The sequence below is a fragment of the Cynocephalus volans genome, chromosome 14, assembly GCF_027409185.1.
Source record: "Cynocephalus volans isolate mCynVol1 chromosome 14, mCynVol1.pri, whole genome shotgun sequence".
Lineage (NCBI taxonomy): Eukaryota > Metazoa > Chordata > Mammalia > Dermoptera > Cynocephalidae > Cynocephalus > Cynocephalus volans.
The window spans coordinates 82,754,998-82,778,839 of NC_084473.1; the positions used below are offsets into that span (position 1 = coordinate 82,754,998).

A 23,842-nucleotide genomic window follows, 5' to 3' on the forward strand; every position below is an offset into this window, starting at 1 on the left:
AGTGTAAGCACATGTGAAGAGGCTGTAGAAGATGGGCGAATTGATTTTACTTGGTTTAGCCATAGACCGTTTAGGTGTCTTGAGTTGGGTTTCTCTTTTACTTCTTTTTCCATGGTGGGAAGTTTATTTTTGTGGATAGAATAAACTGGCAAGAAGTGGATCTGATATTTCTGTTTTTCTGAAGATAAAATTACATGCAAAGGGAAGAGAGATGCATGTCCCAACTTTGTCCCACAGGCCTGTCATGACTTGATATTTTTTGCAGCTTGGGATGACCTTTGTGACTTGATGAGCCACATAAGAGCAAGAACCATGTCCTCAACCTTTATTGCATTGCAAAGGCTTATCTTGGTACCCAGTAGGCCTCACTCCCTACAAGAGTCCTATGTGGTCTGGTCTCCTGCCAATCTACGCAGTAAGTGCGTGGTGGGCACTCAAGTCATATCAAAATGAATGCATGTGAAGCTGCCACCATTTGAGACTAATCACTTAAAAGCTCACAACCTAAGCATTGCATTATTAAAGTAACTGCCATATGTCTGTGTTTTCTGGCGTAATGAATCAGAAATCTGAAAAAGATCAGCTTGTGATCTTTTATAAAAAAACTTAAGTTTATAAAAAGCTGGAGTGATTTATTTACTGCCTTCAGATGAGTCCTTAATTTTGTGATTTATCACTTGTTTTACTGTCCTGTTCTTTTTATTTGGCAATGGTATTGTGCTTGTTTAGTGTTAAAACAAGCAAAAATCTTGAATTTTGCTAGAACTTTGTAATTTCTCAAGTAGGGACTTTCCTTTTAATATCTGTTGGTTTGGTATCTTTTAGGCCTCTCCCAGTATGTGTCCTGTACAGTCTGTTCCCACGACAGTTTTTAAGGAGATACTTCTTGGCTGTACTGCAGCAACTCCACCTAGTAAGGACCCAAGACAACAAAGTACTCCCCAAGCTGCCAACTCTCCACCTAACTTTGGAGCAAAAATTCCTCAAGGGTAAGTAGTGATTTGTTGAAGATATTTAGTCATCTTGATAAAAAAAAATTACTTTAGTCATGGTTCATTCTTTCTATCTTAGGTTGTCCACAGAGATTTTTCATTGGAATTTTCCAAAAGGAAAGATTGATGAGCTGTCTTCAGAGGTGGAAAGTGTAGAAAGCACCCAGAACAACATAGAAAACAGTATAGAAGTAAAGGGGGTGTGAGAAAAGATAAGCTTTCTTGACTTGATGATATAGTGAGAAGATCAATTGAAATACTACAGACATTTGTAGAGTTGGTGTCTGCTTTCAAGGAAAAAGGAACGAATTGCTTGTATATGGGAGACTGAGGTCAATGGGAGTGTGGAGAAGAGGGAAACATAGTCACAGTGCGGGATTCCCATAAGCCTAGCCATGAATTGACCCCAAGTATAGATGAGAAATGTGGTGGTAGAGAAGATTCTAAGAATAATAGAAATGAGGGAAGTAATAGCTGTAGGTGATATTGTTACTAATTTATAGGTGAAGAAATGAATAAAAAATGTGAAGTTAACCAGAGGTTTCAAGTGGGTACAAGGTTAATAGAGAAGGGGGTTTTAAGGGAAGGATCTCTGTTGGCAGGGAGTGGTGGCCTGTATAGGCAGTTGATAAAGACTTAAGGTATGGATGGTCAGAGAGACTGGTGTAGAAAAGTAGATTTGGGAAACTGCTGCAGAAAGGTGGGAGAGTGGCTGAGCACGGTGGTTCACTGGGAGAAAAGTGGGTAGCCTGGGATGGAGCGTGGAGGGTGGCCACATAGCAGTCAGAAGGCAGAGTAGTCTTCAGAATGGGGAGAGAGAATAGTAGGAAGTTCAGCGACACCCAAGCAAAGAGTTCTGAGAAATTCTTCTCCAGGATGAAATCCTTTGTTAGAGGATGGAAAAAAGAAGTATAATAGAAAAAAAGGACCTTGTGTTTTGCTGGGGAAAGAACTGGAAGATGAATTTCAGAGAAACAGAAGTTCTTCAGGGATATCCCTAGTGAGATGTGAAGGGAAAATCCTGAATTGTTCTGTGAACAATCAAGTAATCAGTCAGTTATTCTATTTGTTTTGGGTTCTGATCACTGTGAAATTATTCACTGTTAAGGGTAGTTACATATTCTTAGCAGAGTAGGGTTTTGTGCTGCTGGTGGTTTGTTAGCTTTTAATTTACATTTTATCTGAATATCTTTGAGGGGATTTCTAACATTTATAATATATATACATATTTAAAAATTTTTGTCTTGACATATTCACCTACTATGAGATAAAATTTCCAAGTCTTTTGGCAAGCAGCAAGAATTCTAGTTTTATCTTTCAAATTCAAACATTATCTTCATCATATAAGAAAGGAGAGTTTGGCAGAGGTTTCTCTGAAATTAAAAAAAAAAAAAACGCTCAGAATCGGCACTGCACAGAGTTAGTTTTAACACTTGAAAACTGTTGAGCTTCTTATCTGCTGAGTATATTTTTTGGTTCCATATATTTGTTTTGAGGGAAATCTGAGGGGTAAGGTTCATTGTGCTGTAAGTAGTAGAACAAACTGAAATAGTTAAAGAATTATAAGAACATGCAGATAGAATTCAGGGTTGTATTTTTCTGAACGTTTAAGGTATATTTGCAGAGCCATTGACTGATCGCTTTTTTTTTTTGGCAGCTGGCCAGTGCGGAGATCCAAACCCCTGACCTTGTTGTTATCAGCACCATGCTCTACCAGTTGAGCTAACTGGGCAGCCCTTGTTTGATTACTGTTAATTTCACAGAGACCTACCCTAAATTAAGCAGTTTTCTTTTCCCTTTCATACTGGTTGTTTTGGGGGGAACCACCCACTTGATTTTGGAAAGTAAGGGAGAAATAAAAGAGGCCTGGATTCTAGTTTTCCATATTATCTTTTTCAGATGTCATAAGCAGAGTTTACCAGAAGAACTTTCTTCCTGTCTAAATTCAAAGCCTGAAATACTGAAAACAAAACCAGATGTTGTCTGTAAAGCAGGGTTGCTCTCTTCAAAGTCCTCGCAGATTGGAACTGGAGACTTGAAAATTCTGAGTGAGCCAAAAGGTAGCTGTATCCAGCCTAAGACAAACACTGATCAGGAAAATAGATTGGAATCTGTTTCACAACCATTGACTGGCCCTCTTAAGGACTGCTTATCTACACAGGCTTCTTCTAAGGCAGAGTTGGAAATTGCCAATACTGGTGAACTGCAGAAGCACCTAGAACATGCACCTTCCACATCTGATGTCCTTTCAAATAAGCCAGAAGTGAAGGCAGGTGTCAGTAGTGATAGCTTTAATAGTTGTGCAGAAAAAAAGGTAGAACCTTCGACTTTAGGTTGCCAGTCACAGAATTTAAAGGAATCTTCAGTAAAAGTTGATACTGAAAGCTGTTGTACAAGAAGCAACAATAAAATCCAGAATGGTGAGTGTTTTTAAATATCTTTATTGGTTGAAGATAGAGACGGTAGATTTATTTGTGGGTGCATGAAAAGGTTCATGGAAAAATGGAATTAGAAGGTAATATGAATCTTTCCATGAACTTTTTGAAGATCCCTGGTATGTATATGTTTCTTACCCTATGAGAAAATATATGAAAATGACTTTGTAGAAAAAGTTTATGTAATGATCTTTTGTAGAAATGTTTAAAGACGAAAGTATAATCCCCAAATCTCCGAAATTATTACTGTTAATATTTTAGTGTACTTGGTTCCATGTATGTAAAAATACAGATAAGCTGTATTACAGAAATGGGTTCATGCCAATGATTTTACCCTGTGAATTAGTGTAGGTATCTATCAACATTTTTTTTTTTTTTTTTTTTTTTGTCGTTTTCGTGGCCGGCACTCAGCCAGTGAGTGCACCGGTCATTCCTATATAGGATCCGAACCCATGGTGGGAGGGTTGCTGCGCTCCCAGCGCCACACTCTACCGAGTGCGCCACGGGCTCGGCCCATCTATCAACATTTTAAAGCTGCAAGGATTCCATTACAGATGCTCAGAACCAGAAGTGTTTTGGATTTCAGATTTTTTTCAGTTTTTGGAATATTTGCATATATATAATGAGATATCTTCAAGATGGGACCCATGTCTAAACACAAAATTCATTTATGTTTCATATACACTTTATACACATACCCGAAAGTAGTAGTATACAGTATTTTTTAATAGTTTTGTTCATGAAACAAAGTTTGATGCACAAAAAAAGTTTGATGGTACATTGAACCATCAGAAAGCAAAGGTGTCACTAGAGAGCAGCCACCCACGTGGACAGTCTGTGGTTGTTTGGCATCACTGTCATTCCTGACTCTGAATTTATATGCTGCTGATAAGTAATCATTTTCTTATACTTATTTGCACATGAGTACTTAACAATAAAAGACACACCATTAATACAGTGAAAAAATAATGTGTCAGGTATGGAATTTTCTGTTTGTGGTGACATGTCTGTGCTCAAGTTTTGAATTTTGAAGGATTTTGGATTTTCAGATTAGGGATGCTTAACCTGTATATGCGTTTACTGTATAACTTTCAACTAGTTCCTGTTAAGTGGGTGTTTCCCAATTTTTGGTTGTATGAAAGTATTTTTGAAGCAAAATCTAAAGTGATCAGCTGATTATCTTCAGCCTATCACTGCCCTTTCTGTAACATCCAGGTTGGAGTGAAGGAGGTTATGCTTTATGCTCACACAGGTATCTCAGATCTGAAATTAAAAAGATAGAGAATTGCATCATCACCTTTGGAAAAGTGACTTGGTTAAAGATGTTAAGGACAGTGCTGAAACACCAGGCAGAGTCTCTTGGCTTATGCGGAGGGCCTGCTGCACCCACCATTTAAAACTAAATACTCTTACGGGAAAAATGGTACACTGCACTTCATACTACTTATGTTAAGTTTGAGGGTGCATTTCAATGATGGCAGTTATCAGAAGCTCTGTTATTAGAATTAGAAGAATGAAATGGCATCAGTATGTCAAAAGGTTCAGAGCTATTACAATTAAAAGGTACCTTTTGAAAATTGCAGCTATGTGGGAAAATTAGTATGGATTTTGTTAACTTAAAAAAAAAACTTTTTAAAGAAGCTTCTCATTTGGCTCAGTAAAAAATGAATATATCTACTCTAGCTCTTTACGTTAGGCCTCTGTGCAACTAGAGAGCAAAATGAGTGGATTTGACTTACAGGTCTTTTTAGTACAGAGTTGGAGGAATAGAAAGGGAACTTTCTTTGCCTGGTGGTACTTCTAACCCAGCTTCATCATTCTTGAGGCTTAAGTTAATATGGCTGTTAGTATGCATAAAATTAATTGCATATGATTATACTGTTGCTCAGGAGTTATGTAACTTGCAAAAGAAAGTGAATATTCATAACCATATCCCTTTTCTATTTCTTTGTTCTTTTTGAGTCAACAGCCCCCAAACTCAGCCAGTTTTTGAAGCAAGTTATTTTAATATTATGTGAAGAAACAGTAAAGATTCTAGTTTGGTAAGCACATGATAGGTACACAGTGAGTTTAGGAATCCAGCTTTGTCTGGATTATATGTTACCGTATATTGTGCAGTTATTCCCCATCTAACATGATTTTTAAAAGAAATGAAAAATGTAGTCATATCCTGGACTAGCACATCCTGCTATTGACTGACTTTTGGCTGAGGAGTGAGAGAGTGATCAGAAGCGTACTAGGATCTCTGAGCTGTGTCTAGCTTGTGGGTACAGAAAGATTTGATGGAAAGCTGTTCTGCTCCCCTTGCTCCACTTGGTGGCTAGAAAACAAAAGCAAACTGGATTGCAACAGCTGCCTTTTTTCTGTTTTAGATAGATGTGTGGCTCCCTAGAAGCAGGCATTGCCTCTTCTTCTGGCTCTGCTCTGAATTGAGAGAATCATTGATGGGATCAACTATTGCTGTCCTCACCAAAGAGTTAGATTTAAACAGTTCAATTTGCTTGTTTTTAGATATTTCCTCTTTTAAGCCAGGGCAGAACAGATAATATAATCTTTGGACTCTGTGCTAGTAGTCTGTGGAAACTTGGTCCAACTCAAAGGATGATGTCTTTCAATATCTGAGTAATTAAAATTCCATCCTTGATCTACTAATCTCTTTATTTTCTCTCCTTTCTTACTTCACCTTCTCTTTCACTATAACTGAATAAGAATGTTTAAGGGATCAAGGATTGACAGCATCGTTTAGCATTTTACAGTGTGCTCTAGTCCTGCTTTAAAAGAGAGGTAAGATTAGATCACCTCTAAGGTAATTGTTGAAGATGTTTATTTTATTTAAAACCTTCTTTGGTTTGGGATCCTTCTTCCAATTTTTTTTTTTTTTCTTCCAAGACTGGCCTCTCCCACCCATCTCTCAACTGGTTCCCCAGAAGTTGTTTTTTTGGTTTGTTTTTGTTTTTTGTTTGTTTGCCTAAGAACCTACTTCCCTCTTCTCATCTCCCTTGGACCCTGAGAAAAGGTCTTTTCTGTCTGTTTTCTAAGAAATATTCCTTAAGGTTCTTGACTTATAAATGGATTCCTTTCTGTGTTATTTAGGCTGACACAGTGATTGCTCTTGCCTGTTACATCCCTTCTTTTTCTCTCTTTTTCTTCAGAAACCATGTTAACATTTCCTTCCAAGTTCTCATGCCCATTACAAGTTAAAACTTAAAACCTGCATTTACATAGAAGCGTAATCCTGTTTTTAGCCAATGCTCATAATCCTGAGTAGAGCATATATATGAAGGAAGTTGAAGACATATCAAGAATCAAGTGACATCTCTTGGAGGCATTTAGAAGATAGTTCTTACTTCATAGACCAAGGGACTGTATAGGAAAGCTGTTTGGTTTTTAGTATATTTAGAAGAGGTAGCTTTTGCAGAGAATTTAGAAAATACATGTTTTTTGAATATGGAAGTGACAGAACCATGAAGTCGGCCTTCTGTTGAGATGAACGTGTCTCTCTGCATTGCTGATGTTATAATGAATTTGAGTTAAGTAACTGATTTGCACAAGTACTCCTAAAACATTTATTTTACCTAGGGTTGTGAATAGAATTATACACTAACTTGGAATTGTGAGTTTGGCTGTTTGATTTGGGGTTTTAAGTTGCCAGTTGGATTCACAAAATGAGAATTGTTTTATAAACTTTCCTAGTTGTTCAGATAGTTGTCTTCTGTTTAGCCATATTTAGAAATTACAGTTGAACCAGGAATGGAGAAGAGGAGTTCTCTCTTTGGGAAAATTGGCCTTTCGAGTAGAATTCAGTTAGATATTGATGTGATGTTCAAAAATTTGAGGTCCTTTTTCCTTAATCTTCTGTTTTCCTAGCCCCATCCCGGAAGTCGGTTTTGACAGACCCAGCTAAACTCAGGAAGCTGCAGCAGAGTGGTGAGGCCTTTGTACAGGATGATTCCTGTGTGAACATTGTCGCCCAACTGCCCAAGTGCCGGGAGTGTCGCTTGGACAGTCTCCGCAAGGACAAAGAGCAGCAGAAGGACTCGCCTGTGTTTTGTCGCTTCTTTCACTTCAGGAGGTAAGGCATTTTGGGAAAAGCTCAGATGATTTGGACCCTATAGCATATTTTTTTTCCCTCTTCTATCAATAGTAAATCTAGAACCCAAAATGTAGAGATTATATTTTTAATCTGTGGGTTTGGGAATCTACATATCATTGCATATCATTTCCTTTTTATTCTCCTTTTCATTTTTTTTTTTAAACCAAATAAGCTTAAAAATACAAACTTCTATTTCTAAAAGTAACCATCATAGAAAAATGCTGAAGGTTCTGAGAAACTACTACAAACAACTACTGTGAACTTTTCACTGCATTTTTAGTGTTTGTATAGTCATAAAATATATTTAGGCATACCTTGTTGGTATGCTGCATATACTGTTTGAATCTTACTTTCCCGAAACATAGTGAGAACCTCTTGATCCCGTTGACCTTTTTTCTGCAAATACTTTTGAATTTCTGTGTAAGAATTCATTCGAGTAGTGTTTGCTAATTTATTTAACCAATTCCCTTGTTGGTATTAAGATTATTTAGTATTTTTTGCCACTAGAAACAATGCAGAAATGATCATCTCCTTGTTCACATCTCTGATTATTTACTTTGGAAGGATTACTAGAAGTGGCATTACTGAGTCAGAAGGTATGTGTGTGTTTTAGGCTTTGATAACACATGTTCTGCCAAATTGCCCTCCAGGAAGGTTGCACCTGCATCCGTGCCCATTGGCAAGGTTTGAGCCTGCCTGTCTCTGTACCTTTGCCAGCAGGGAAGTGGCATATATTTTTTAAAATCTTAAATTCATTTTCTTTAAATTCTTCTATACTGAGTGAAGAAAAGGGCAGCCCTATTTTCTGTTTTGTTACCTTATAAATAGTGTTGTTTCGGGTATAGATGAACTTTAGATATCTGGATTTCTAAGAAAGCAAATTGTATATCTAGTTTCAGATTCAACTAGTTCTGGTCATAAACAGGAGTGTTAACTTTAATTTCATCCTGTTTTCTCCTACAGAAAACTGGGAAGGACTTTGTTGATTTAAGTAGCACTTTATAGTATGGAAATAAGAATTACAAGATGGAAATCAATTTTGTGTGTGTGTGTATACATATTTATACACTTTTTTTCCCCTGCTTTGCCTAGGTTACAGTTCAACAAACATGGTGTGTTGCGGGTGGAAGGCTTCTTAACACCAAACAAGTATGACAGTGAAGCAATTAGCTTGTGGTTACCTTTAACCAGAAACGTCATGGGGACTGATTTGGACACAGCAAAGTATATCCTGGCCAACATTGGAGACCACTTCTGTCAAATGGTGATTTCTGAAAAGGAAGCTATGTCAACTATTGAGCCACACAGTAAGAGCATCTCTTAGGGGGTAGGAGTTTTGAGTCCAACTTGATTTTTGTTCCTAAGTGACATCTAAGTCCCAGTTGCATGGGCTTCATTTTCACACAGAAGTTTAGATGACTTTGGTATAATGAAGTTGCATTTTTTCTTTTGTAACAGGTTTCATCAGTCAGCCACCTGTCCATGGGAAATTATTTTGGGAAAATTATCAAAGGAATGGAACTCGTTTTTTGTTAGGAAAGGTGAAGGTGAGGTGGTCGTAGAATTTGTATAGCCTCACCAGCAGTTCCTGATAAGACCTCAGATTGGTATATTTTAAGTCAAAGGGGTTTTTTTTGTTTTTTTCCCCCCATACACCAATACAAAGGGTCTTATCAAGAGCACATTTCAAAGAAAGTAAAAATGGACAGACTGTACCCTAGACCTACTGAATCAGAGTCAGCAGGTCTGCGTTCTTGGCATGAGAATGGGAACAAGCTCAAATGAAATGATTCTGTTAGTCTCAGGTTTGAAGGGAATACTTGAAAGTTCTGGCTTGGTGTGTGCCTATGTCCTTAATTCTTTGGGAGCACTCCTACACTGATCTGGCAGCTCAGTAAACCACAGGAACCATTTGGAGACACATTAGAGTCAGACCTCCTTTGTGACATCTCAAGGTAGGATGTCTGGGAGCACAGCACACCTCTTGTTATCTTTGAGCCTCAGTAGAAATGAGATATCCAGTCAGAAGTACCACGGGGCATTTGTCTTGTAAGTCTCATGTTTTCTTCCGTCATTTTATCTTTCCCAAATGGCTGCAAGTTAAAAGTGAAGCCTTTCCATTCCTCTGGTGTGTATCTTTTCAGGCTTTACATAACCAAATATGTTTGAATGCAAGCATTCATACCAGTCTTAATTAACAATTTTGGTTGTAGCTACCAAAACTAACTGAAGCTAGCATATGCACAAAAATAACTTAGTGGATAGGTATGGATGCTATTACATCTCAGAGTCCAGGGAACTAGGAACCTAGAGCATGCCCAGCAGCAAGAATCCAGAGTGGTGTGGGGCAGTGGGGATCCTGAGCTCCTGGGGCAACCAGAGTCATACTTGAAGGGAAGAGCAGCTTTAGAATTATTCCATTCTGCTGGGGTAGTAGAAACTCATATAAGTTAGGAATCTTATTAAACTTTTTTCCCTGTAATCTATTTAGGACAAGTGATACTAGTTTTTCATCTTCAGTAGAGATACACAATTTCCTTATTAAATACATTTAAGTGAAAGTAGGTTTAAAGAAAAATTCTCAAGTGTTCTAGTGGTGGTACATAAATGACTGCGGTGTAGAAACACTTCTTTGGAATATATTAGCAGCATCACTGTTTTAAGCAAGTGATGTTTTTTCTTTGCTAAAGTTGAGTCATCTGAAAATGTATTTTTTTCATACAGAAAAAGGCACATGGGTTGTCTTTTAAGAGTGTAATTAAGAAACTCTTTCCTCCTTGAAGATTTAAATGTGATTAACCTTTTGTCATTACCTTTTTGATTATCCTGTTCCTCTTTCTTTTCTCTGTGACAAGCTGGTCAGATTGGAGAGAGAAACTCACCATGAGTGTTACTGAAAGATGCCACCATACCCAGAGGGGTTCCTCTCTGATTCTGAGATTAGGAGACAGATCTCTACCACTGTACTTTTATTCTATTTAGTGACAAATTATCATTGAATAGGTGGTTAAGAGATCTAAGAATACTTCCTAATAAAAACAGTCTAATCCAGGTGACCAAGGTGAAGTTCATAAGATCTCATTTGTAAAGCCTAAAGATCTATGTATTGTGTCCTGGGCTAATACATCAGAATGAAATGGCAGAATTTCACTCAGAAATTGGATTAATGTGGTGCAAAATGAAGTTTGGTCCTTTGGGTTGTGTTCATTCTGAAGAGAGGAGGAATTAACTACAGATTGGATTAGGAAAAATATGTTCTCCAAAGAACAAGAATAGAATGCAGCAGTATTGTTTCAGGAAAGACTCACTAAAAGGAGTCTTCTAGATATTTGGCTTTTCTGTGACTCACAAAAATGTCCTCCCTTTGCTCATTCCTTGAAGCTTTTTGATACCTGATTTGGTCACCTGATTTGGTACTCGTCTATGCTGGGGGGAGAGGTCTGGCGGCCTGTCCAGTCCTGGAAGGTCCCTCCCTCCAGTTATCAGGTCTTGGCCACTAGAATGGAAAATGCTGCTTTCCTCCCCAAAAGAATGGAGTGCTCCCAAAGAATGGAAAGTCCTGGATTATGCTTCAGTCTGCTGCATGTTTAGTTAGTTTCAGTCAGTCCTGAGTGTCTGCATCACTCCTGCCACTGGCAAAATGAGTTTTTGACTCTACATGGTGAAGGAACTGACCTTGGACTATTGTGTCCCCCCTGAGTTAATGTGCTATTCTCTCCATGACCCCTAAGCACACTGGGTTTGTGTTTTGTTTTTTGAAGTTGGCTGGTATGGGCATCTGACCCTTGACCTTGGTATTGTAACACCGTGCTCTAACCAACTGAGCTAACTGGCAAGCCCTCTGGAGTTTTTAGTGGGCGGTCTGAGTGGATTCAGGGCATTTCTGAGTAACCTGATGCTCTGTACTGATTGTTGGGTTTGTGTATCTGAGTAAATTTTTTTTCCTTTGGAGAGAGCCTGACCCATGCTGCCTTTAGATCTCGAAGGGACTTATGACTTAAAAGGTTAAGAACTACTGCTGGGTGATTCCTGTGCATGAGCTCCAACATGTGTAACTACTGCTGCACAGCCTGAACAGGGTTCTGCTCAAATAGAGTTTACTCTCCTAGGGGGAGGTAAAACTGTGCCAGAATATGTACAGTGTGAAGTTATGAGTCGGAAGTACAAATATCAGTTAATGGACATGCTGAGGGAATTTGGGAGAGCTTCATGGGGGTGGGGCAGCATTTTGTATGAAGGCTGAACAGAGTCAACGGGAACCCTAGTCACAGGGAGGGATGATAACTCCCCCTGCCACTTCATGTTTGATTTCAGAAGCTTCTCTTCACCAAAGCTAAGTGACTTACTGACTTTTGCAGGACAGGTTGCTTGGAAGCGAGCTGTCAAAGGCGTTCGAGAAATGTGTGATGTGTGCGACACCACTATCTTCAACCTACACTGGGTGTGTCCTCGGTGTGGGTTTGGAGTGTGTGTAGATTGCTACCGGATGAAGAAGAAGAATTGCCAACAGGGTGAGAACTAACTCGATTCTCCTCCAGGCCCCTTGCACACTTAAATTAAACCTGTCTTGATTTGTGGTTGATGGATTTCTGAAGCTTTTGGTGCTGGAGTCCATGAAGAACAGTTGCTATCAATTCTTTGTAGGTGCTGCCTACAAGACTTTCTCCTGGATAAGATGTGTGAAGAGTCAGATACATGAACCAGAGAACTTAATGCCTACACAGATCATTCCTGGAAAAGGTATTTCATGTGATGCTGTGATTTTCTTTTCCTGTGTCTTGCTTAACTCATAAGAGCTGGTAGTTTGGTTTTATTTGGTGTAGTGTAATTTCTTGCTCATTTTATTTTAGTGTACTGTAAATTGTCCAGAGTGTATTAAGTAATGCCCCCAACACTTTTTGAGTAAGGTCTTGTGGGTAGTTTTGTAGAAGAAAAGAAAGTGGTGCACTTGGGGAAGGTCTGGAGGGATGGAAAGGAGGGAGTGGCAGCACGTGCTACTGAGAAAAGGAGTCCTGGGGAAGAAGTGTCAGCTTCTGCTCTGTCATGTGAAGGTGAAAGTACCTAAAACCCTTGTTCAGATGTTTGCCTCTGCCCTTTTTTTTTTTTTTAGCCCTCTATGATGTTGGAGACATTGTTCATTCTGTAAGAGCAAAATGGGGAATAAAGGCAAATTGTCCCTGTTCAAACAGGCAATTCAAACTCTTTTCAAAGCCAGCCTCAAAGGAAGACCTAAAACAGGTATTGCTGCTTATGCTAGATTCACCACCCTTGTGATTGTTGTCTGTTTTACAAATAAACCGAGGATTTCTATAGTGTAATTAAAATAACATGGGGACAGCTGTTAGTGGAAAGCGAATTCATGTGCTTCACGTAATAGTTCCATTCTCACTTTTCACATGACTTTTGTGGACTTCATCTGTGGCTTCTTTTTCTACATTTTTGTTTCTTGAAAAAGCAAAAATCTCTTCTAGAATAGGCTGTCTAATGAGTTGCTGTAGAATTTATATGGGTTTTTAAATACTTCTCATGTGTTTTGCAGAATTAAAATTAATCAGGTAGGCTTTAAAAATCCTTTAAATTACTAAATTTTTTTTTTTTTTTTGTCTTTTTTGTGACCGGCCGCACCATGCTCAGCCAGTGAGCGCACCGCGCCGGCCTTCCTACATAGGATCCGAACCTGCGGCGGGAGCGCTGCTGCGCTCCCAGGGCCGCACTTTCCCGAGTGCGCCACAGGGTCGGCCCTAAATTACTAAATACATTTACCTATAATGTATATGAAGAGTTGAAGGAAACAATGGTGAAATGAGTGTTTATGTACCTATCACTCAGTATAAAACATGTACGTTTCCTTGGTTCTTACATGCCTCTTCCTGGTGACATCGCCCATCCCTACCGTCACATCTACCCTCTGCATTCCCTTTCTTTCCCTCGCCCAAGTGATCATTATTCCACATTGTGATTCTTTTACATTTTAAGAAAGCTGTGGTGTCAAAGGCAGCATGGGGTGTGAATTTTGGGATCAGAACTGAATTTGAATTCTTTTTCTTCCGCTTTCTAGTTGTGTTAGTTTGGCTCAAATGAGCTGATTTATATGTACTTCAGCTTCCTCATTAGTAATATAAGAATAAAAAATACCGATGATTGGGCATCACAGAATTACATCACATATAAAGGGAGGGCCTGGATCATAACAGGAATTTGAATATTTTTTGTCCCTTTTCTCTTATGTATGTATCAGCTTACCAGCTAGCTGAGTTGTTAAGGCAGCTTTTTAAGTAGCAGAATAATAAGTGCTGTGCTCTCTCCAGTTTATATTTGAGTTCCTTAAAGAGCTCCTCATCACAGTTTAAAGCTAAATTGAAAGAGCATTTTCCCTTTCTTTGCATCCTGTTTCCTTCCAACATCACAACTTTACCTTTCCTGTTTGCCTCATTTATTCATTCGACAACCATTTTGTCATTTTTTCGTGACCGGCACTCAGCCAGTGAGTGCACTGGTCATTCTTATATAGGATCCGAACCCGCGGCGGGAGCGCCGCCGCGCTCCCAGCGCAGCACTCTACCGAGTGCGCCACGGGCTCGGCCCTCGACAACCATTTTGAATGAATAAACCCAGCTATTTTGGATTCTGGGGAGAGTTCACAGGGAAAACAGGCACAAACTAGTCATTTTAAAGCAACATGGCACATGGCATGATAGGGATATTATGTACAAGCGTGGGCTGGGTGGAGAAGGGGTAGTGGGGGAAATAGCTAGCTGTATTTAATTTGTTAACATGTCTTATGTTTTCACTAATAGTACGTAGAAGCCAAAAATTAAAATCTCTCCTACCTTGTTCTGCTCTGTTATTGCACGATTACTGCAGATGCGCTGATATCTGGGGTTATTTATTAGGTGGTTTGTTTTGGATATTTATCTCTTACTGGTGGGCTGTTAGGGGAGAAGGGAAGAAAAGGAAAATGTCATTCTTCAGCTTATGTAAAATTAAAATCCTCCTTTTATGCTTAATACAGACTTCCTTAGCTGGAGAAAAACCAACTCTTGGTGCGGTGCTCCAGCAGAACCCCTCAGTGTTGGAGCCAGCCGCTGTGGGTGGGGAAGCAGCATCCAAGCCAGCCGGCAGCATGAAGCCTGCCTCTCCAGCCAGCACATCTCCTTTAAACTGGCTGGCAGACCTAACCTGCGGGAATGTCAACAAGGAAAACAAGGGTGAGTGCTTCCTGCTTTCCTCTTTAGTTCCGAGTACTTTAGCCCATTCATGGAGGGTCTTGGCAGCCTCAGCTGCTGTGAGTTGTGGTTAGAAGTCGTGTGTAAGGGAAAGCGGTTGCCTGTTGTCATCCTGGAACCTGCCACATATAAAAGGGTTTTTGAAAAGCTGCACCAAAGAGGAAAACTTTTGCTGCTGATAGAATTCTAGTTGAGGTTGAGATTGTGTTTGGCAAGAATGAAGTGGGCTGAGACTTGTTTTAGTAAGTGATTTTTTTTACCTTTCTCTCCTTACTGTATATAGTTCCTGTTTTGTCTAAATTGGAATGTGCTGACTTCAGTTTTATTTTTGTTGTCTGTGCTGGGTCTCAGGATGCTTGATGTTAGTATAAAGAACACGGGCTTTGGAATCCGGTAGACTTAAATTAGAATTTAGGCAATTCCGCTTTCTGGCTATGTTATAAGAGAGAAAAGTTGCAGATCAATTTCTTTCATGGAAGGATCCCAAACAAAATTTTAGTAGTTAAATTTGACACCATAAATAAAGGTATTATATAGCATGACCAAGCAGGAATTTTCCCGAAATGTACATGTAGTTTAACATTCAAAACTTCAGAACTTTAGGAGAAAAATCATGTGACAAGATGCAGAAAAACATTTAGTAAAATTCAGTACATATTTGATTTTTAAAAAACCCTTAAGAATAGAAAGGAATGCCCTTAGTCAAGAGTTTTAACAGAATGACAACAAACATTATAAATGATTGAATTTTTTAAAAAAATTGGTTTAGTGTTTTTTAACACTTTTTCTTTGTGTTCAGTAATGAGAATAGGATATCTGTTATCACTATTTTATTAAGCATTGTACTAGAATCTTGGCCAGTGCAGTAAGACAAAAAAGAAAGAAAGGAAAGAAAAGATGTAAGGAAGAGATGTTTGTCAATATTTGGAGGCAATACATGTGAAAAATCCAAAAGAATCTTAAGTTTTTAAACATATCTGTCAAGATTCCTAGATACAAGGTCAGTTTACAAAGATCAATTTTATTTTGTGTATAAACAAAGAAATAGGAAAAGGAAGTTTAAAAAGTATAATTTATCATAGTATCACTTGGATATCAGACATTTATTGTTTTAACAACAGTTGGGGTTCCTAATAATATCTTTAGTATGTATCCCCTTAAGTTTTTTGGTTCCAATAAATGAAAACCAAGTTTTAAAGCAGTTCTATTAATAGAATACTAATAAGAGATTTGACTTTCAGAATGGCTTTTTATCTGGATGTTTTTGGTTTTATTTTAGATAAACAACCAACGATGCCAGTTTTAAAGAATGAAATCAAATGCCTTCCACCCCTCCCCCCTTTGAGCAAATCCAGCACAGTCCTCCACACCTTTAATAGCACAATTTTGACACCCGTAAGCAACAACAGTTCTGGTTTCCTCCGAAATCTTTTGAATTCCTCTACAGGAAAGGTATGTGCTTGTTTTATTATTTGTACTCCACCTTGTAAAGCTCAGTAGAGACAGAACACAAGGAGACTAGAGAAATTAAAATTAAAAGTAGAAAGGAGGATGTGAATCACATGCTTACCTTTGTGAGTACAGAAGGCTGAGTCATTGGCAGATGACTCGGATATAGCACTGGGCTGGGCCACTTACTCCTTTTATGGTTTTTCCTGTACCCATTTCTATAAATTGTGATGTAAGTGGGAATAGGGGACTTGTCTTTTTGCTTTGGAGATTCTGGCTTGGACTCTTCTGGATATGTAATGTATGGGTATACTCATCCTACCATTATAGGAGTAGGTTTTTTTTTTTTTTTTTTTATAGTAGAGAACGGCATATTTAATACTTGTGTTCTTTCTCAACTCCAGACAGAAAATGGACTCAAGAATACACCAAAAATCCTTGATGACATCTTTGCCTCTTTGGTGCAAAATAAGACTTCCTCTGATTTACCTAAGAGGCCTCAAGGACTGACGATCAAGCCCAGTATTCTGGGCTTTGACACTCCTCACTATTGGCTGTGTGATAATCGCTTGCTGTGCTTGCAAGATCCCAACAACAAGAGCAACTGGAATGTGTTTAGGGAGTGCTGGAAACAAGGGCAGGTAATATGGGGCCTCTGTTCCCCCAACCCAATTCAGATCCCTCTTCTCTGTTACTTTGGCAGACTTCTGACAACCCCACCCAAGCTTCCCACTCATGATAGATGGCAGTTCTGTTACCTATTTTTATACTTAATTGTTTAGAGTGAATATCATTAGGTTAGGGTATAGCTGTCTCATGTTTTTGTTTATTTATTTATTATTTTTTGGCAGCTGGCTGGTACGGGGATCCAAACCCTTGACCTTGGTGTTAAAACACCGCGCTTTAACCAACTGAGCTAACCAGCCAGCCTCAGTCTTATTTTTTATAGCGGGCATTGATGAGCTGTCTTTTCTAGTCAGATTTTGATTGCTTTCAGCCAGTCATCATTGGATTTTTTATGAGAGTGTCCAGGTTTAGTGATTCTTGTGTGCTAAACCTAAATAGGAGAAGTGGGAGTGTAGCTAAGAGGCTGATGGAGTTCAGGGGATTATAAAAAATATGGCAAAAAGTCATGCATCCCTCTTCTATGAATTAAATCTTCAGCTGAAGGCAGTTCTAAGTGGGCCAGAGCCATATGGTATGATCTTGGAATTTGGTGTGTGGTCTCCCAAGGCGCCTGCTTTAAAGGGCAGCCTTGTTGGCTCTTAAGTGCTGGGTGATAAGTTTAGGAGATACATGACTTTGTAGACCTACTCCCATGCTTTCTTGTTTGGGTTCTGTTTTCTAGATCTTTGGCTTCACTTTTTGGTCAATTGGGGTCCTCTCTAAAGGAACATGTTGCTCTTTGACAAGAATTTGGGGGAATTGCCAAATAGAAAAATGAGAGTATTTAAAAACTAAAAATGTTTTGTAGCCCTGTGTACTAATAGGATTTGTTCATTTTTATCATATGTACAGATGATGCAAAATGACAGGCCAAATACAGTCAACAGCAAGTTTTGATTGGATAATATAATATCATATGTAAATTGTTTTACATAAAAAAAAAAATTAAACATCTTGCCAATACTTTAAAGTCAGGCTATTTCACATAAAGATTAGGATTTAATGGCTTGTCTCAGACAACCAAAAGACTTGGCAACCTCAGGTCCATAGTCCCACCTGGCAACAACAGGCTAGAGGTCAGAAGTATCACCCTCTTTGGACTGGACTCTTCTGCCATTCCTTGTCTCCTTCACATCCCCTTCCTGGCCCTTGGCACAGGAATTAATATTCCCTGAGTAATGAGAAGGGTGATCCTTTTTCCTGGAAGCTTATTAACCTAGTTCAAGAGCAAGGGATGTGTAGTAGATGAATGGTGAAAGTCAGCTGTCACCTCACCGTCTGAGACTGAGGACCAGCTACACAGAAACAAACCAGCAGCTGTTCAAGACGGACTGCCCACAGATGCGGGGACAGAGCTGAGGGACTTGAGACTAAAGTGTTTCTTTTCTTCTAGCCAGTGATGGTGTCGGGAGTGCATCATAAATTGAATGCTGAACTTTGGAAACCTGAATCCTTTAGGAAAGAGTTTGGTGAACAGGAAGTTGACCTAGTTAATTGTAGGACCAATGAAATCATCACAGGAGCCACAGTAGGAGACTTCTGGGATGGATTTGAAGATGTTCCAAGTATGTATTAAAAATCTTTTAAGGGGGTTTAGGATGTGAAAGCAGGGGCATGGAATAGGAGTCTGAGGCTGGTCAGTGGCAGCAGCAGCATTCTTCAGGGTTTCGGAGTCTGTCTCCTCCTCTCATTTGTTGTTGCAAGGTTTGTGCTTTTGAACTGAGGCACCTGCAAGTGGTAATAGTTCTGACGATTATAAGAACATAGTTCTGAGTAAACCCTATGCGTGCCATCCAGAGGATGGGGGGGCGGCAGTGGTTGGTTCTACTTGTCCTTGGACAGAACATCAAACAGGCTCAGTCTTTGAGGAAAACAAGTCACTTCTATTTTGTAATGGCCTCAGAAAACTGGGTTTACTAAACATCTGTGGCCTTTGATTGTTAAAGCGCATTGCTCTTGGTTAGTTGAGGAGCTGCTCACCTCCTCTAGAACATTGTATAGAAGGGGGGCAGACTGGATCTGAGAGGCACAACTGTTGAAACACCATATGCATGTAATGGGCAGAAGCGAGTGGCTGAATCTCAAAGAACCAGTAGGACCCTACTATAAATTCATCTGTTGGTGATCTTTATTTTGCTGCATATTGCTGTCTCCTGGGCACAAATGGATTTCTTAGTGCTGTAGAAATAAAATGGTTGTCAATTAGCAGGATAGGGGTATTAAAGAAAATATTTGTATACTAAATATATCAGGTTATAAAAATTTTTCAGAGATAAAAGTATTTTGTGTTGTTGAGGCATAAAAATACTGATTTGTTGTCTATTTTGGTTTGTTTTTGAATTATGAATAGCAACAATTCATTTATTGTGGTTACCTTAAACAGATCGTTTGAAAAATGAAAAAGAGCCAATGGTATTGAAACTTAAGGACTGGCCACCAGGAGAAGATTTTAGAGATATGATGCCTTCCAGGTATGACTATGAAGGTCGGGAGAGATGATTCTGTCCTTGACCTGATAGGATGAGTTCTTTTTTGAGGTAATGAGAAAGCAGTTTTCAGGGAAATATGAATGTTCCATAGTTTTACTGGTACTATTTTTCATTTCTAGTCTATAGTCTTTGGAAATGTGTATTTTTTTAAAATCAGATGAAGTTTTTGACTTTGAGTTCTGGCTGACTGATCAAAGCTCCACACATCTTCCATGGTAGTGTTCTGCTGGAGAAGAGGCTGACTTAGACTTACTAGGCTGATTAAGAGGCAGCCGTGCAAGCAGATGTGTCAGGGTTCATGTTAGATAGTTACATCATTGAGTCCGATAAGATATCTGACTTGGTACATCCCTTTTCCTGATTTGAGCTGGAAACCTTGGAAAGGATCCTTACATCTAATGAATAATATCCAAGTGTCACTTCTGATCAGGAATTTATTGCTCAGCTCTTTTGTCTGAAATATTCCAAATCATTTTGAGACATTATATGGTAGAGGAGAGAAAGATGTATTTGTTCATAACTGCTATAATTCTGATTTTAAATGTTATTAGTGACAGCTGTCTCTGTCTTCACCATCACAGGTATATTTGCTTGTTCCTTTTGGTATAGAAGGAACAAAATAAATCACACAATAATGAATTAGAAAGGCAAGCTTATTTTACAAATTCCTAGTTCTCTTGTCCTAGGTTTGATGATCTGATGGCCAACATTCCACTACCCGAGTACACAAGGCGAGATGGCAAACTGAACTTGGCCTCTAGGCTGCCAAACTATTTTGTTCGGCCGGATCTGGGTCCCAAGATGTATAATGCTTATGGTAAGGGGGAAATGGCTAACTTTAAAAAATTATAACAAATAACACAAGTCAAAATGTTTGGAAAATTGATTTTTGGGAATGGAAAGCAATAATAGTCCTCATACTTAACATGGCAACAGCCTTCATTTTTGCATGTTTCCTTTCAATCCTTGGCCACGTGTATGTGTATTTCCTTTTCTTAATTGCAGCTGTAGGGCATATTTTTGTATTTTTGTCCTTTCTATACTTAATTTTGTTTTGTAAAATCTTTACATGTTGCTTAGTAGTCTTTAGTATGATCATTTTTAATGGTTCTATGGTATATCATTGAATGAATATAATTTTATTAATCATTTCAATGTTGATGGACATTATTAGTCTGCTAGCATTCCTCCTGTTTTAATATCTGCTATGCTTAAATGCAAAGTTCTGTGTTGATGGGTAGAAGTTAGTTACTTAAGTTAGCATTGAATTGGGTTTTTATTGTTTGGACATGACTCAGTAAACTGTCCAACAAAGAGGATAAAGATTGGTTTCTACATTTACCAGAGTCTTCTTTCATTATTATTACTATGACCTCTACTAGTTTTACTTTGGGTCTTTAATTAGGGCTGGATTAAAGTTGGTCAGTTTGAAGGAATTGTTTATCACTTTATTGTTAAATGAAGCTCCAGTTGCTTGAATCCTTCAGTGAATTTCATTACTCTTTTATACTATTTGGCCCCCATTTTTCCTGCCCTCTTGGCAATTACTTCTTTGATTTTATTCCTTCCTTTCATAATTACTTCCATGTCATCTTTCAACTTTGGTTTCTTACACCTAAGGGTGATAAACTTTCTCAAAAAGGAGAGTCTGTTGGTGTCTTTGCCATGTTCTTCTGTTGTGGTTGAGTCAGCCTACAGAACCACCAGGAGTGTAGTTGGGGAACATTCTGAGAGGGGAGTGTTTCTGTTTGGAAGCTTTGAATAGTTGTCCTGTCCATGATAGTTCTGTCAGGGTAGGTTGAGAAGTGGTGTGTGGGCGAGAGGACTTGGCAAGCAGAAGTCCTCTTGCCTATTCCTTTGCTTCTCGGGTCTCAGTGAGCTGTCCATATGCTGTGGGTCTGCAGCATGTTCCCTAGCCAGGTGCCCTTCCTTCGAGCCCTTCAGAGCCTGATCAGAGCAGCCAGATGGTCAGGATCTCGGGCACACTCTGTTTACAGTGGGGGGTTACAATAAACTTAGGTATATGAAAGCATTTTTCCACTAAAGTAAATGGTGTACTGTTGCATAGTGATTACATATGCTTTATAGAAATCATGAAGCTTTATAGGGTAGAAGTGGATATCTGAGAAATTTTCAAAACAAATTGCCTGCTTGGTTTAGATAGCTTGGCAGCAGGTCTTTGCCCTCTTCACTAATAGATAGATGGCAGTGTTACTGTAGAAAAGCTTCTCCTTGGACAAAATTGTTCCCATCCAGAAGTAAGCATTTTAGAGGTTGAAAATATTGAAAATGGGCTTTTCAAGATGGCGGCGGCTGGCGCGGAGTAGCTGAGGTGGAAAAGGTGGCCACTGGGCCTCAGGCAGCTGAGAATCTTGTGGACCTTCCTCTCGCCATCTCTTAAGGGAGGACTGCTGCTGCTGACCGGTCGTGGGGGGTGACCGCCACTTTGCCCCCGGCAGGAAAGGCTGCCTCATTTACAGACAACAGCTTTGAAGTGTGGAGCAGGAAAAGAACTGTTCCTTAGCTGCAAAAGCGAGTCTCGAAACAGGGAACACGGCGCCAGGGCTGCTGTGGATGCAGCCAGGATCCCAGAGGCTGGGGCCGTGCTGAAGGCGGCCAGCTGCCCTATTCAGGATTCGAGGTTTCAGGCCGGCATTAAAGAAGATTCCTGGGAGCACCCGAGCCGCGCCGCGACTGAACAGCCCGAGGCGGCAGCGGCCGAGAACTGGGAAAGGCGGCAAACCAGAGACAAAGAGCGAGCACCCGACCTGGCACAGCACTGTGAGTGATCCCTGGCACAGCTCTGTTCGGGGGGTGGATGCCCACGTGGCTCCCGCCTGCACCACCAGGCCACTCACCGCCTGGTGCTGCCTCCATTTTCCCAGGTGCGGGCAGCTCCGCCCTGCTCGGCCATCACTGAGCCCTCCCACTTGCTTGGCCTGGCGCGGGGGCCTCCGCTCCCACTCCCTCCGCGGTTCTCTGGCGGGGCTGGTGGAGGGGGTGTCCCGGGCCAGTGTCGGGACGGCAAGGAAGTACGGGCGGGCCGACTGTCACTCCACCATACCCTGGACTCCGGCCCCAGGTAAACTCCCTGTTACTGGGAGGCAGATACCATCTCTGCGGCCACCAGTTTGGAAAAAAGCCTAACGAATGTCTGGTTGGGAATAGTGTGGTAGGAGAGTTCCCAGGTCCGCTTGAACCTGCCGGAGACCAGGCTGCAGGTGGGCGCTAGACTCGGTTTATACTGGGGGGATACAAAGGTGAACAAGACCCGAGAAAGATCTACATAGTGCTACAAAGGCACCCAGAGAGACCAGTCGTCTGTGCCCAGCAGAAACCTGGTAGACTTCCTGGGCGAGGCGGTGCCGAGCGGGTCTTGAAGGCCCAGCTGATAGACAAGGGGTGCAGAAGACACACCCCAGCCCAGCACAGTGCGCACAGAGTGGGGAGACGTGCGGCCAGGGCGGGGGAGACTCGACAGAAACCACACACCCGGTGGGGTCGCCACTGCACGATATAACAGCCTGGGCCAGAGCACACGGAACAGGGAGAAGTCCTGCACAGGAAGTGAAAGCTCAACAGAGATCACACACCCTGTGGTACGTGATCCACCAGCCCAACAGAGTCCAAGCTGACCAGAAAGGTGGCTCCCCGGAGAAGCCCAAGACCCGAGACAACCACACACACAAGGCACTAGAGGCCAACTGAGCAGTCACGGAGGGAGCCATACGAAATTGGCAACCACAGCAACATCCTAGTTAGTCATTAGTCTCAAACCGGTGAACTGTGAAACCCCCGGCCACAATGAATAAACACCAAAAAAAAGATACCAGAAATACAAAAAATCAAGAAAGTACACCACCAAAAGTTAATAAATCTCAAACTCTAGATCCTATAGAACTAGAAGCCCTTGAAATGACTGACAAGGAATTTCGAGTGATAATTCTGAGGAAACTGAATGAGATACAAGAAAACTCAGCTAGATATCATGATGAAATGAGGAAAAGTATACAGGATCTGAAAGAGGAAATGTACAAGGAAATCAATGTCCTGAAAAAAGATGTAGCAGAACTTGCTGAACTGAAGAAGTTATTCAACGAAATAAAAAAAACAACGGAGAGTTTAACCAGCAGGCTTGTCGAAGTTGAAGAGAGAACCTCTGAACTTGAAGATGGGCTGTTTGAAATAACACAAGCAGACAAAAAGAAAGAAAAAAGAATCAAGGACATTGAAGAAAATCTGAGAGAGATATCAGACAACCATAAGCGATCAAATATCCGAGTCATGGGTATTCCAGAAGGGGAGGAAAATGGAGATTGCATTGAAAACATATTCAACAAAATAGTGGCAGAAAACTTCCCAGGTATAGGAAAAATCACAGATCTTCAGATCCAGGAAGCTCAACGATCTCCAAATGTATTCAACCCAAAAAGACCTTCTCCAAGACATGTCATAGTCAAATTGGCAAAACTCAGAGATAAAGAGAGAATCT

General features: G+C 40.1%; 1 protein-coding gene across 2 annotated transcripts in view; it reads left to right on the forward strand.

Annotated features, from left to right (window-relative positions):
- KDM3A (lysine demethylase 3A) overlaps positions 1-23,842 on the forward strand; it is a 54,188-nt gene that overhangs the window by 20,251 nt on the left and 10,095 nt on the right. For both annotated transcript variants that reach the window (XM_063078619.1, XM_063078618.1), the window contains exons 9-21: positions 826-989; positions 2,892-3,412; positions 7,295-7,499; positions 8,613-8,827; positions 11,879-12,031; positions 12,165-12,260; positions 12,631-12,758; positions 14,533-14,728; positions 16,026-16,198; positions 16,600-16,836; positions 18,255-18,426; positions 19,245-19,332; positions 20,037-20,167. In XM_063078619.1, the coding sequence (XP_062934689.1) occupies positions 826-989; positions 2,892-3,412; positions 7,295-7,499; positions 8,613-8,827; positions 11,879-12,031; positions 12,165-12,260; positions 12,631-12,758; positions 14,533-14,728; positions 16,026-16,198; positions 16,600-16,836; positions 18,255-18,426; positions 19,245-19,332; positions 20,037-20,167 (2,479 nt within the window). The remainder of the gene's footprint in view (positions 1-825; positions 990-2,891; positions 3,413-7,294; positions 7,500-8,612; positions 8,828-11,878; positions 12,032-12,164; positions 12,261-12,630; positions 12,759-14,532; positions 14,729-16,025; positions 16,199-16,599; positions 16,837-18,254; positions 18,427-19,244; positions 19,333-20,036; positions 20,168-23,842) is intronic.